This window comes from Leuciscus leuciscus (assembly GCF_965113295.1).
Source record: "Leuciscus leuciscus genome assembly, chromosome: 2".
Classification (NCBI taxonomy): Eukaryota; Metazoa; Chordata; class Actinopteri; order Cypriniformes; family Leuciscidae; genus Leuciscus; species Leuciscus leuciscus.
The window spans coordinates 54,528,460-54,543,275 of record NC_138726.1 but is presented as its reverse complement, the minus strand read 5'-3'; the positions used below and the strand labels follow the sequence as shown (position 1 = coordinate 54,543,275).

At 37.9% G+C, this 14,816-nt stretch overlaps 1 protein-coding gene across 2 annotated transcripts in view; it reads left to right on the top strand.

Moving 5' to 3' along the window:
- The first annotated feature begins 6,068 nt into the window (after positions 1-6,068).
- Positions 6,069-14,816, top strand: part of LOC309493196 (3'-5' exoribonuclease HELZ2) — a 35,959-nt gene continuing 27,211 nt past the window's right edge. The window contains exons 1-3 of one of the 2 annotated variants that reach the window (XM_082162319.1): positions 6,069-6,226; positions 10,106-13,192; positions 13,266-13,357. In XM_082162319.1, the coding sequence (XP_082018445.1) occupies positions 10,113-13,192; positions 13,266-13,357 (3,172 nt within the window). In that variant the 5' untranslated portion in view covers positions 6,069-6,226; positions 10,106-10,112. Of the gene's footprint in view, positions 6,238-10,105; positions 13,193-13,265; positions 13,358-14,816 lie in introns of both variants that reach the window. The other variant, XM_082162318.1, reaches the window with a different exon arrangement.

The window sequence follows — 14,816 nt, the reverse complement described above, 5'->3', positions numbered from 1 at the left end:
GGTTAACAACTGTATGCATTTTGCGGAAGAACATTGTTTAGGATGCGCTTCGGCTCTGCGTCACTTTGCGGATGAATAGCTAGTTCTTTCTCATAAATTAAAACTAACAGAGCGAGATTATTCTACTGCTCATAAAACATTCACTATAGGTTTAAGAGATATAACCAGTTTAGATGGAAAGGATCTCAAGCTGACTATAATACTTTTGAAAACAAATTCCAGAACAGCCCTACAACAATCATAATCAAATGAGCCTTCACAATAATAATGCTTTACAGTGAACTGTGTTAGAGAGCTATATGGCAATCTGTTCAATAAAATACTACTCACCTGGGTTTATGTTTGCACGAATCATTTTACATCAGGCGTTTATTAATTAAGAAACCCCTGAATATATTTGTTTACTGTTAGTTGTATCGAGTTTTTTTTGTGTGTGTAATTCGCTGTGTATGTTAATGATAATTCAAGGGAGAGAGTTGGATAAGACTTGAATGCGCACTTCTTATACTGTGTTTATTCAGCTCTTACGGTGATTTTCTGGAGTAATAAAACGCTTCATCTTTTGTGTGAAGTATCGGCTACAATAAACATCTTAAAACTCGTCGTCAGTAAATTTTTGGCCATCATTCGGACAGGTCCGCTACTAGGCTTCTACAACACTGTACTAATACTAATAGTGGGAAAAAGCAAAATTATAACCGTAATTAAAACTATTCATTCGGTTCACCTGACGTCACTGTAGCTTTGCGCCGCCATCTTTACGACCGACGGTCTCAGTAATGCCAGAGAAAGTCTAATGAGGGGAGAAGCATAGATATCATATAATAAAGGCTAGATGTCTCGTCCGCGCTGCTGGCCAATGGAGGTCGACGTCCGCACACGGCGGCCATTTTACCACAGGGTGCTCGCTCACTCGTAACATGGTGCATGTACTTTTAAATAACCATAACCATAATTTTCTACCGATTTTCAAACGGTTTGGTTTGTTATAAACGTCAGAGATGTAGCTATGACACTGCATACATTTGAATAATTATAACAATGGACTTCCATATGAAAGAATTATAGCCACGTTAATAACGTTTGTAAGAAACCAAACCGTTTGTAAATCCGTCAAGATTTCAGCGAGATAAGAGGATTTGTGTGCGTGCTGATCACTCACCTTGATTCACAGCTTCCCTGTGGTAAGATGGCCGCTGGTGATATCTATGGGGAGAAGTGCCACTCAATAAACTTCCGGTTGCAGTTCCACTCTTGTTCCATATGAGGGCGCTCACAGGACGAGTGCAGAATGAATGGAGGTCTATGGCGCTATACCCCTCAAAATCCACTTTTCTCAGGATATAATTTTTTGTCTAGTAATTTGAATGTTCTTTTCGAAAGGGGATGCAAAGAAATTACACATTGCTTGGTGTTAGATTTTTTAGAGTCACTTATTTGCTTTAAAAAGTCTTTCAAAATGTCAATGACGTCATACACATCGTACGACCAGAGATACTGCTTTACGGCAATCCTTCAGTCACTTTGGTGCTTTCGCGCTCTGCACTTTCTTTTCTCTCGAGGCATCAACAACACAGCTGACACAGGTAAACACACGTGCTAGATGAGTTTTTGTTTTGTTTGTTTCTGGTCCCGCTTCGGATGCCACGATGCCATCAAGCGGTATCTCTGGTCGTAATCAGTCCTTTACTGACCAATCAGCGTTCATTAGCAGAATGCTAGCGTGTTATGGACAACAACAACTCAACCTGTAAGAAATCGAAAGTACATAAGTACTCGTTCATTCAACTTCGACCTATAACGCATGTTGAACTTGCAAAACCTACAATCAAATCTGAGATTTCTCAACGGCAATCGGGTGAAAGAGACAAATTTAGCCGTCTAGCCCCATAGACTCCCATTCATTTTGCACTCATGGCGAGCGCCCCCAGTGGAACTCTGATTGGAACTACAACCAATAGGACTTAAAGGGTTAGTTCACCCAAAAATGAAAATTCTGTCAGTAATTACTCACCCTCATGTTGTTCCAACCGCGTAAGACCTTCGTTCATCTTCGGAACACAAATTAAGATATTTTTGATGAAATCTGAGTGCTGGATTCACTTCTCCATAGGCTGCTAGGTGGCCCAAACTTGCTGGCCCAGAAAAGTTATTAAAGAGATCGTTAATATAGTCCAAGTGACTACAGTGGCTCAATCTTAAGTATATCAAGCGACGAGAATACTTTTTGTGCGCAAAAACAAACAAAAATAACGACTTTATTCCACTATTCATTTCCTTCTCTCTGGGCCTCGTAGTGTTTTTGCGCTGCGCGTCTGTGTTACACGTCACCACGTAGGCTCACTATTGGCCGACGCTTGTCATGTGTGTGACGCGCAGCGCAAAAACACTACGCGAACCAACTAGAGGCCCAGAGAGAAGGAAATGAATTGTGGAATAAAGTCGTTAGTTTTGTTTGTTTTTGCGCACAAAAAGTATTCTCGTCGCTTGATATACTTAAGATTGAGCCACTGTAGTCACTTGGACTATATTAACGATCTCTTTAATAACTTTTCTGGGCCAGCAAGTTTGGGCCACCTAGCAGCCTATGGAGAAGTGAATCCAGCACTCAGATTTCATCAAAAATATCTTAATTTGTGTTCCGAAGGTGAACGAAGGTCTTACGCGGTTGGAACAACATGAGGGTGAGTAATTACTGACAGAATTTTCATTTTTGGGTGAACTAACCCTTTAATAGGACGTTGGAGTGAACAGGCTTTCCGTAGACGGGCTTCGGTAATGCCTGCAATATGTTGTGCAGTTGGCTGCAACAACAGCCGAAAGAGGAACCCCGAACTGGTATTATATTCTATACCAAAAGAAAAGGATAAAAGAGGGAATCACTTGAAAGTCTCATGTTGTTTTGTGGTTAATTATATTTCCATTATTCTCTCAATGCCCAACATTATACAGACAGATATCAATAGATATAAAAGCACTTTATCATGGTAAGTTAGTAAGATTTGGGGTTGTTTTGAATAACTGTCTGTCTGTTAGTTAATACCTACCTAAATCTAATAAATATTTTTCTGAAGTTCATATTGTCTTCGTCACATGCGCTTTAGATGTTCTTCAGACCTGAATTATGTTTTAAGTTTCTGAAAAATATAAAAGTACATTTTCCCAGCTCATGAGGCTTCTATAAATGAGACCAAATAAAAAAAATAAAAAAAATGTTTGGCTTTAATTGTAATTTTTTTTTGTCCATTTCAATGGACGTCAGGTCAAAACAGGTGTACTTCACAAAAATGTACCAACATAAAATTAAATAATAAACATAAAAATTGTTAGTATATACTTAAAGCTTTTTCTCAAGGTCAAAAACTTTTCAACAGTATATCATTTCAACTTTAATTTTGAGGCTTTTGTTTTACAGATTGCACATTGTTTGTAACAAACTAAATATCTTAGAATCAATCAATATGGTCATGTTAGAGTCATTTTCTTTGCGCATCTTTCTTTTTTTAGATCAAAAACTTAAACATTACAACATTTCTGCTTTATAGATCGCACATTTGTTTATTCATAACAAAATAAACCTAGGAATCAATCAACGCATTCACATTAGAGTAATTTACTGTGTGCATCTTTGAAACAATTTCTCTGTTAACGATTTTCTTGTATTTCTACAGTACATTACTGGCAGCACGGTTGCCATGCATGATGCATGTATTTCGATTTCCAGTAACTGTACTGTAATTCACTTTACAGTACACAAGATCAGTACTGTAAACTACCAAATAGTACTTTACTGTATTTGTACTGTATTTCGTCATTTGATCTGCTTTTGCTGTAATTAATTATACGGTATTGTACTGTAATATCTATATTGATACATTACTGATAAATATTATTATAATTTTCAAAATAATTACTAATAATTATAATATTATATCATAATAAATATAATATGTAGTTATTAGGAAATATAGGCTATCGTAGGAAAAAATATGGAAATCAATGGCTATACTGTCAACTGTCTAGTTACCGACATTCTTCAAAATATCTTCTTTTGTGTTCAGCCGAATAAAGGAACTCATACAGATTTGGAACAACATAAGGATGAGTAAGTGATGACAAATATAATTTTTGGGTGTACTATACCTATAAAGGGATAGTTCACCCAAAAATTTTAATTGGCCCATGATTTACTCACCCTCAAGCGATCCTAGGTGTGTATGACATCGTTCTTCTTTCAGACGAATACAATCGGAGTTATATTAAAAAATGTCCTGGCTTCCAAGCTTTATAATGGCAGTGAATGGTTGTTTCTGTTTTGAAAGTCCATAAACGTGCATCCATCCATGATAAAAGTTCTCCATGCGGCTCTTGGGGGTAAATAAAGGCCTTCTGAAGCGAAGCGATGCGTTTGTGTAAGAAAAATAATTCATTTTCAAGTTACGCTTTAGATTTATGTCAAATCTGTATGTTTTGTACAGTTTCGCCGGAAGCTAGTCATTTTACTTTATAAAGTTTTAAATACGGATATTTTTCTTACATCTCCATCTTCCTCATCATCATTCCACATAAAGTCAACATCTGAGATACTTCCATCAGCTATATGTTCAAGCACTTCAAAAACTATATATTCTGCATATGAAAAAGTTTAAAAAATGTATCGGTACTGTGATATAGATTTTTTATATAAGAAATTTCAATCAGCATTACTGGACTTCAATTACTGGAATGTGATTTCAGTAACAGGCTTTTGAACCCACTGTCCATTCTAATGGACAGACACATTTGAAAAAATCCTGATTTAAAATTTGAAATTCTACAATCGATTTTTAACTTTAATTAATAAGTTCAATCTTTCTATTTTACATACAAACTATGAAATACTGACAAACATATCAAAAAATTTAAATAAAACCATAGAAAATGTTGCTTGCTTCTGTGTTTGGAGTGAAGTGCTGACATGCTTCTCTTCAAAGTAGTGTTTTTTTTAATAATTACTACATGCAGAGCTTTACTGCCATTTGATTGGATGACAAGCGTCCAATCTAATGGACTGCAGGCTTTAAACTAGGTGAAATGCTCCAGAAGTAAAAAAAAAAAAAGGGGGGGTTGACATGTGATGTCCATTGTAATGGACGCAGGGTCTGAATGGGTTAAGTAACGTTACCTCTGAAGACGATGTATAATCAGCCTTGAAATGCATATTAAAGGACTAGTTCTTCCAAAAAAATTATAATTCTGCCGTAATTTAGGCTACTCACCTTCATGTGCAAATCCTTAAGTTTACTTTCGTTTCCGTGGAAGACAAAGGGACATTTTTGTATATGTATCCCCGAGATGAGATCATCCTGACACTGAAGCACCAGCTCTTGAAGCTCCGCCCTCTTCTTGAAACGGGCTAATGTTTCAAGGAAACTGGAACTGAACTGAATATTACACAACACCTGAGGCACCAGATCATTTGCATTTAAAGGGTCACACTCAAAAACGGCGTGTTTTGCTCACCCCCCAAAAGTGGCAATTTTAACATGCTGTAACAGACTAAACTGATTTTAGACATTCTTCTGAGGGAGCATAACGATTTAAAAATGGAGCGAGCTTTAGTGAAAACTAAGTGAATATTTAATGACTACAATAGTAATTTCTCGCTAGAAATGACATCAAAGGTGGAAAACAAAAATGTACATTTACACAAACTGATAATCAGCCACAACTTTCAGTCACCATCTTTATTTTTCTAGCTCAACTGTCACAGAATGGAAAGCACAGGGTTGTGGGATATCAAAGACAGCGAAGGATACATCTGTGCGGCCTTCAAAAATCAATCAGACGATCAAGTATTTGCAGGAAAAAGGAAGTGAAACTAATATTGCATTCCTTCCGACTTAGGAGTGCAGCATTTTTCAGTTTTCTGACTCAGCTTTTATGTAGCCTTTACGGTTATCTATCTAGTTAGTAATCCTTTCATCTCGGATGATGACGCTTCAACTGGCACATGACTGACATGTTTGGCACACCTTTAAACAGTTTAACTTGCACCCATTCAAAACGTTAGTGGCTGTTGATATGACAACGCCATTATGAGAGGAACAACCTTCCCTTTGTTGAGCGGGGGAGCAGGTACAAGTAGACAAGGCAGTGCGCAATGCTCGATCACATAAACACAGCATCATTCTCTGGCACTCCCTTAGAATTTATACACTCATAGGAAGCCTCTGGCTTCCTCTCGGTTCCGAAAAGGTAAGTTTATTAAGATTTAGTCATTTAATAGCACAGATTTGTCATTTTACTTTACATTTGAGCACTTATTGCCCAATCAAACACTCATAAAAAGCTTTCCTTTTTAGGACATTCTTATAATTGATACTTGTTCAGAGTGACCCTAACTATTACTGTATTAAATAAGTAATTTTACTGTATAATTATTAAGCCTATAAAGGAAAATGTTTTGTGAGTGTTTGAAAATGGGATATGGTGTAAGTGCTAATGCACTTTGATATTTGTCTTTACAAATGTCATACCTTTCCAACCGGGGGAGTACCCCACCCTACCTCCGCTGTTAAAAAGTTACTCAGTGACTTTTACTTTGAGTACATTTTAAATGAGTTACTTTTTACTATTACTTGACTAGATTTTTTGACCGGTAATTTTAATTGTACTTACCGGTAAGTAAAATTTCATTGTAGTAGTACTTGTACTTGAGTAGAATGTTTGGTAACGCTTTAGATTACAGCCCGGAAAATACTGCGTAATTAAAGCGATTTTACAGTGTAACTTTCAGTAATTATAGTGTACCTATAAAGTACTTAGCCTACATGTAAGTATAAGGGAAAAATATGTAAAGTTTGGGGAATAAAGGGGTAACAACCAGGAGAATTAACAAATTATTTATACTGTAAGTATTATAGAACTAAGAGGTACTTATTCTACTATTATGATACAACAATCTTACATTTGGGAGCAATTATCAAGAACTTCCTTATACCAATATATAGACTTTTAAAAAATTACAACATATCTATGCATTTATACAGCAATCTTTTAAACAAAAGTGCACTGAAAACTAAAACTATCGCAAATTTTTCTTAAATACTCTTGTTTCATGTAGTTACAGGGTAAGTAGGCTACAATAAAAATACACCATCTAATATCACTGACTCGGAAACCTTTATTTGAAAAACAACTTAATTCAAAACAAACACTTTTTAAACTGCTTTTTTAAATCAACAATTCATTTCAAATGCTTAAGTCTTGACAGAAAGCAGCACGTTTTGTCTCTTTTTTCTCTTGCTTGGCTTCTTCCTCTTGTAAGAAAAAATGATGTGGACGTCGAAGATCTCAAAAATGAAGTTTATTACAGCATAGCAGTGGCAAGGTACACAAAGCACCTTGGATTCAGCGGAGTCATACAGAATGAATCTCATCCTCTCAGCTCAAACATTTATCCTCTATTTCGTTTGTCTTCCCCCTCTACATGTAAATGAAGCTCTGTTTTTAAGTGTAATTTAAGAATAACAGATTCGTCTTCCCTCTCAACATGAGGCTGAAACTCTGTCTTAAATGTAAATTGAGGATCTTTCCTCTGTGCCCACATCTTTGATGTTCTGTGAAATCAGAACAGCAAAAGGTTAAGGTGATAAGATCTATCTGTAGTGGTCACATCTTTGATCTTCTGTTAACGGGTTAAATGTTAAGGTGACAAGCTATTTGAAGTCCCTGTAATCAAGATGGTTATTGGTTGCCCTCTGTGATACTATTTACATATTACTGAGATTGGATGTAATTGTCTCTATATGATAATTAAGCTCTTTTAAGTGAAGGAACATTTTGATATATATATATATTGGAGTGGAAGTTGTTGGGAACAGACCATAATTTCTTATACTCTTGTTCCTCTTTTTTAAAATTTCTTTCCACTGATGAATCTTAAGAGGAAATCATGTCTGTATTTTTAAAAGAAAATGCAGTACAACCAGAAATATGTCCTCACCATTTCCTCAATGTCTACTGGAGTGTAACGATAAGCGTTTGTAAGAAAAATACTAATATTTTAAACTTTTCCATCTGTAGACTATCGCTTCAGACCAACTGTGACTGTCACCAGCGTGTGCACGAGAGGGTTGAGCTCACACTCTTGTCCTGAACCTAACGTGAAGCGTGGGCACGCTGAGAAACTCACGCAGAAGTCTGATGCAGATTTTTGAATATTGCTTACAACAAAATACAAACGAATCGATAACAGATAATGACAATGAGAAACAAACAAGACAGGAGGAAAGAGACACCAGTTCTCACCCGAGTTTCACAGTGTGTTTGCGTGTTTAATGTACTTACCCTGTAACCACATGGAACAAGTGGGTAACAAGCACCACTTTAAGTTACGGCACGCAATGTCACACTTACCCTGTAACTACATGGAACAAGAGTATTTTCCCCCAGTATTTAAAAAAAAAATTGTTTCACTTGTTTTGAAACATGTAAGCCCAAACTAAAACATCAGCACTTTTGATATAAAAAAAACTGTACAAATGCATATAGGTGTGTACCCTGTAATTTTTAATAAGCCTACAGTATGTATTGGTACACCATTATTACAAAAAGGTACGCAGTTTATGTTCTCATTAAATTGGATGTTTCTGAATGGTTAATGGATACATTAATGTAATTGTTGTGGAGTTGATTCAACTCATCGATTAGCATGTCCTGTCATGTTAATCTAAAAATCTTTCAGAAACAACTTTTTTGCAAATCCAACGTTGAACTGACCCTCGTTTGTGAAGCAGTCTGGCGTAAAATGATTTGCGCAAATATATAACACTTTAAAGGGCCCTATTTTAACGATCTGAAACGCAAGTATCAAACGCAAAATGCAAGTAACTTTGTGGGCGGATCTCTAAAATGGGTTGGTCTGAAGTTGCTACATTACTCATAGGTGTGGTTTGGGCGTAACGTGAAATAAACCAATCAGAGCGACATCTCACATTCCCTTTAAGAGCAGGCGCGCTTGTTCCATGGTGGATGGCTATTATAACGGCGGATTTGCCAGGCACACGCCAGGAGTGGTTCACAGCCGAGGAGACCGACGTTCTCGTCAGGGCCGTAAAACACAGAGAAGTGACGTTGGGGATGGGAAAAACCCACCCAAATTAGCTTCGGTTAAACAGGCGTATAATAATTTGGGTAAATGTGTAAGCTAGATTTATGCCTATTTTTTCACATCTTCATGGACACCACAATGATTTCCCTCGTGTGGAATATTTTTCCTTGTAATTTTATATGGTTTGCAAAAATGAAAACTGCTGCTTCTGTGTAGATGAGAGAAGCAAAGTGTATGCGCGTTGTGCACACGCTACATTGATTATGGCCAAGCATGCACCCTTAAAATAGCCTCTGAACGCACCACTGACTTTAGACTAGGTTTTTCCTGGTCTGTGGCGGAATTGTTTTCTGGAACTGCAAAATAGCACCAGGGAACGTTTGCGCTGGAACATGCCTCCTCTTTTCGCTGAACCGCCCCCTGGAGCGCAAGTTCATTCCCTAATTGACCGACGTGCATCTGTGGAGGGAAAAGTCTGCTGTGCGTCAGGTGCAAAATAGGAATGAAATGCGTCGGTGTACAAAGTCAATTGTGCTGGGTGCAAGATAGGGCCCAATGACTTTATTCTGCACATTTTCTTCATAAATGCAATTCATCCACTGTGTGGCTCAGATGCCGGGAGTCTGTGGAGACGCTTATGCTTGTTGGTAGATCCAATGACAGAACATTTGTAATGTTTATGTGGCGCAGCAGACATTAAATATGCTAATCTAGCATATATGCTAATATTTCAGATCATCAACAGTCATGGGCGGGGCTTGCTCCTACTCTTACATAGCTTGTTTGGAGAGACTGTTTATGATTTATGTGGATTATAAAAAAGGAGTGGGTGGATTTGTACCATTATAGTCTGGTTGTTTACACACATTGTGGACATTTGTGTTCAAACACCTTATAAAAGTGAATTTTGTATAATAGGTCCCCTTTAACAAATTTTTTTTTCCTTCCTATTTGCTGTGTATGTCTCCTTGTCCTTAAGTGCCTAATGACTTGATTTGTGTTTCCAAACAGGACAGACATGGAGACCTCAGAGAGTGACTCTGCTAGCAGCAGCAACACAGAGGTTAATCACGCCGAGACCGTTTGCAAAACCCTCTATGAAATTCTGGAGTCTGAGTCTAAATATGATCTACAACTCTGCAAGGAAGATATTGAAAAACTTTTGACTACCAATCCAAATGTCTTTAAACACTGTAAACTTGAAATAGAAAGACATGACCAGGCATATGCCAGGCCTCTTGATGAACCAATGCTCTCTATCAAAATCTATGGAAAAGAAAATGTTGGCAGATCTTTTCCTGGAGATGAAGTCTGCGTAGAGATCTTGAGGAGAGAAATGTGTCTGCGGGAAGGTGAAGAGATACAAGGCAGGGTCGTTGGATTAATACATAGAGATGAAAACTCATTAACCTTTATCTGTAAGATGGTGGAAGACAATCCTGAATATGTTAGACCCGTTAACAAACGCATGTCCATAATACGTACAGTTCAGTTCAAGCAGAGGGACATGGGCAAAATTGAAGTAAGACAATACAAATGCGGACGATGGGTTAGGAAGGAATTTGTAAACAAAGCTGAGAATCAATTGTTAGTTGTCAAGGTTTTAAAATGGGACAATCTGAAAACATTCCCTCTTGGTGTGGTTACAAAAGTAATTGCAGAGAGTGATGCTTCGCATGAAATGCTAGGCATTGAACTTGGCTCTAAAGACACACCACCACCATTCAAACTACAAGAACCTGAAGATGATAAGGCTTTAGAAAGGGAGGATTTGTGTGACATTCTCACTTTCACCATTGACCCAACTACAGCTGAAGACCTGGATGACGCCATTAGCGTGACTGAGCTTCAACAGGGTGATTCCTACCAGATTGGTGTTCACATCACAGATGTCGCAAGTTACATTACCAAAGATAGCGAGCACGACAAATTCGCTAGACAGCTCGGCAGAACAGTTTACACTTCAGAGAAGAAAGACGTGGCCTTCATGTTCTCAAGAGATCTGAGCAATGACCACTTGAGTTTGATGCCTAGAGAAGATCGGAAAGCCATATCCTTGCTGATAGACGTTGACAAGAAAACAAGCATAATACTAAACAGCCGATTTGCTCTAACCCGCATTAAGTCTGACAGACGGATGTCGTATGAAGAGGCAGACCAAATTATTCAGAAGTACTACTACTCAGATGACACAAAGCCTCTGCGGGTCTCACGTGTGGAGGATTGTGTAGCCGTTGCTTACCGTTTCTCCGAGGTGCACCGAAAATGCAGACTGGAAAGCAAATGGCCGTATGGGAGGCAGGCAGGGCAAAGTTACTCTCACGCCATGGTGGAGGAACTTATGAATCTCTACAATAGTGCCGCCGCTGAAGAACTCATATCTAAAGACATCACAAAAGATCTCACACCACTGAGGTGCCACCGCGAGCCGGACCCAGAACAACTGAAACAGTTTAGAGAGAAATACATTAACCTAATTCCCATGTCACTTTACTTCTCAAATATCTGCGAAGTAGATACTGAAAATAGTGAAGAGGATGTTTGGTCCAATGCAGAATATGACAACATGGAGCATGCAGGCATATCATTGAACATTTTCACCTCCGTATTTCACAAGATCGAAGCGTTTGCACAGAGAAAAGACTCGTATAATCTGATGCAGTTAATTTTTTCAGATGAAATCCATCCGACATTTATCCCCATGGTGCGGGAGTTTCGTGACATTCAGAAGAAAGCCTTCATATTACGCTCGTGCTCCTCGACAGATTCCAGGTTGGGTCATTATGATTTACAGCTTAACGCATACACCTGGGCATCATCTCCTATGAGGCGTTATCTGGACATTATCTTGCAGAGACTTCTGCACACTATGCTCTCTAAGAAAACCCTGACTACCCTGACTAGTCAAGCTGACTACACTCAAGTTGAAATCAGCAGGTTTTGTCAGTCTGCATTGGATGTAGAAGAGAAGGATGCCCAGCTGTTGAGACTAAGAAAGGTTCAGTTTGAACCCAAAGATGTGGTCAAGCTCGCAGTAGTGGACCAGATCACTCCGCAGGGGCATGAATTTACAATATCGTTCTCTCTGCATCCTATGTTAGAGGCGATTACTATCATGTACAAGCATCTCAAAGTTGTGGATCAGCCAAAATACAATGAGGACGAGAACTCCATGACTCTTCACTGGAAGAGGAGAGTGTATTCGTTCAGCAAATCATTCAAGATTTCAGACCCTTCAAAGCCCATGAAGAATGTGACTCCAGTGTCAAGTATACTGTGGAAAAGACTGGTATCTGCCGTAAAACAGCTGGATTGGGTTAAGACTGAGCAATGCCTCCGAGACATGAAAAGAGGGGAGAATGACAATGAAGAAAATAAAAGGCTGAAAATTAAGGCTTGTTCAGTGGATCAACACCACTTTAAGGAACTAACTATGGAGCTGGAGTTAGGCACGGTTGTTCAGGTGCAACTTGGGCCCGAACTTAAAGATGGCTTACCAGTTCATGTAGTTCAACTGCTCAGCATTAATGAATGCTTTGAGATCTGTTTGGAGCACACGAGAAACCCCACTGTGTGCTTCTCAAAAGCAGAATGCAATGCATCTAAGACTTTCTATGAGAGCTACAAGGAGTACCAGAACATCTGGAGACGACTATGTCAGATAGACACCGCTTACAATGCTTTGGAAGAAAATAATAATGTCATCTTAGAGGATGTGTTGATAAAATGGAGCGGGGATGAAACAAATCTCCAAGGGTTTTTTTCTATAACCAAGACTCAAAAGAAGGATTGGTCTCTGGAGTTTGACCTTAGGAACTGCTTCTTGTGCATCAGACTAAGACATCAGAAACCAGAGAACAATGAGAATGATGCAAAACATTTGCATGGATCTGCAGTTTCAGATCTGCAGGGTTCACTACCTTTTACATGGGTTGCACACGCAGTAACCAGCAAACCAAAGAAACAGAAGGATACAGACAATAAAGACCGGATTCAGTTTCAGATCACACAAAGATCTATGAGTTACATCCCACCCGAGGTTAATGCAGAGGGAACCAAATTCACCATTGAGGTCATTCCCAAAAAAATTCCATATGTGTGAGTGATCATTCATCCAGCTGATATAGTACAGATTTTGTAATAGTTTGTAGCTAATGCAATATTTTTGCAGGCTCAGGGAACAAGCGATTGCAAACCTAAAACGGGCTAATAACCTGGTGAAAAATGTCGCCACTAGACAACAACTTGAAGCACTGAATGATGGTGAGTGAAGCAAAATGGCAACTTTATTCAAAGCAGATGGGCAAATGGTTTAATGCAAAACAAATCTCAAAACAAATCATGCAAATGATATCCATCTGTGTTGTACAATGGTCTCAAGTGATTTGCAATTAGCCTTGAATTGAAATTCAAAAATAAATAGTCAGACAATTAACTCACATTAACACATGACTCCTTGCAGCCAAAAAAACGAATGCCTGAGGAAAACAGTTTAAATGGATTTCTTTTGCAGGATTAATAAAAAGGTTCTAGCTAGTAAAAAGTAGCTGGGTCTTAAGTCACTGTTATAGTCATATTTTCTAATGTTATAATGGTGAATGAAATTAGGTAAGGGCAAATTTTAAAGGGTTAGTTCACCCAAAAATGTAAATTCTGTCAGTAATTACTCACCCTCATGTTGTTCCAACACCGTAAGACCTTCGTTCATCTTCGGAACACAAATTAAGATATTTTTGATGAAATCTGAGAGCTGGATCACTCCTCCATAGGCTTCTATGTGACTGAAACTTGCTGGCCCAGAAAAGTTATTAAAGAGATCGTTAATATAGTCCAAGTGACTACAGTGGCTCAATCTTAAGTATATCAAGCGACGAGAATACTTTTTTAAATATATTATACGCATAATTTATAAATCATTAAATTTCACGATCAATGTAAGGCCACAGCACTAGATTTTAGGCCTGCGGCTCCAGTGTCCACAAGTTGTGTGTGTAACAGGGTTAAAAAGAACATTTAATTTAAAGAGTATTGTGTGAATTTCATAAAATAAGGTATTTGGTTGTATTTATTGGTGTTAGAAGGCTCCCCTCCTGTGGCTATTAATGGTACTGCAGATATTGAATTTTGTCGCTCTTCTCTTGCCGTACCGCAGCAGATTCAAGTGTCGATGCTGTGGGTATGTATGGTTTTTCATGCTCTGACGCATTAACAAATTAATTGTGAAAATTATACGTTTCAAGTGAATCTTTTTGACGCAATATATTTCATACATATATGTGAACATATAGATAATGCATTTAGCACTTTAACACGGTTGTTGAGAGTATTATAAGATGTATTGAATTTCCATGTGCGTCACACGTGCGAGCACGGATTCATTTCTCGTGACGATTGCGTCTGTCTTAACTATCTAACGATTATTTGTATTATGAGTTGAGTGAATGTGTCATTTCTATCTTTCTAGTCCATATGAATGTCTGCAGTCTGTCATCAGCCAATGTAAATTGTCTTTCTTGTTGTTTCCAAAAAAAGGTATGTTGCTTTCGTGTTTATTCTGTTATAATTGTTAACAAATGTTATTTGACAATTAATGAAGGATTACTGATGTTGTCTGCAATTAACTATTCTGTACATTTACATTGGTGTACTTATTATAAGTATTATGTTAAGTTTTTCACATTGTATATCATTACTATGTGTTTAATGTGAATAATACAAGTTA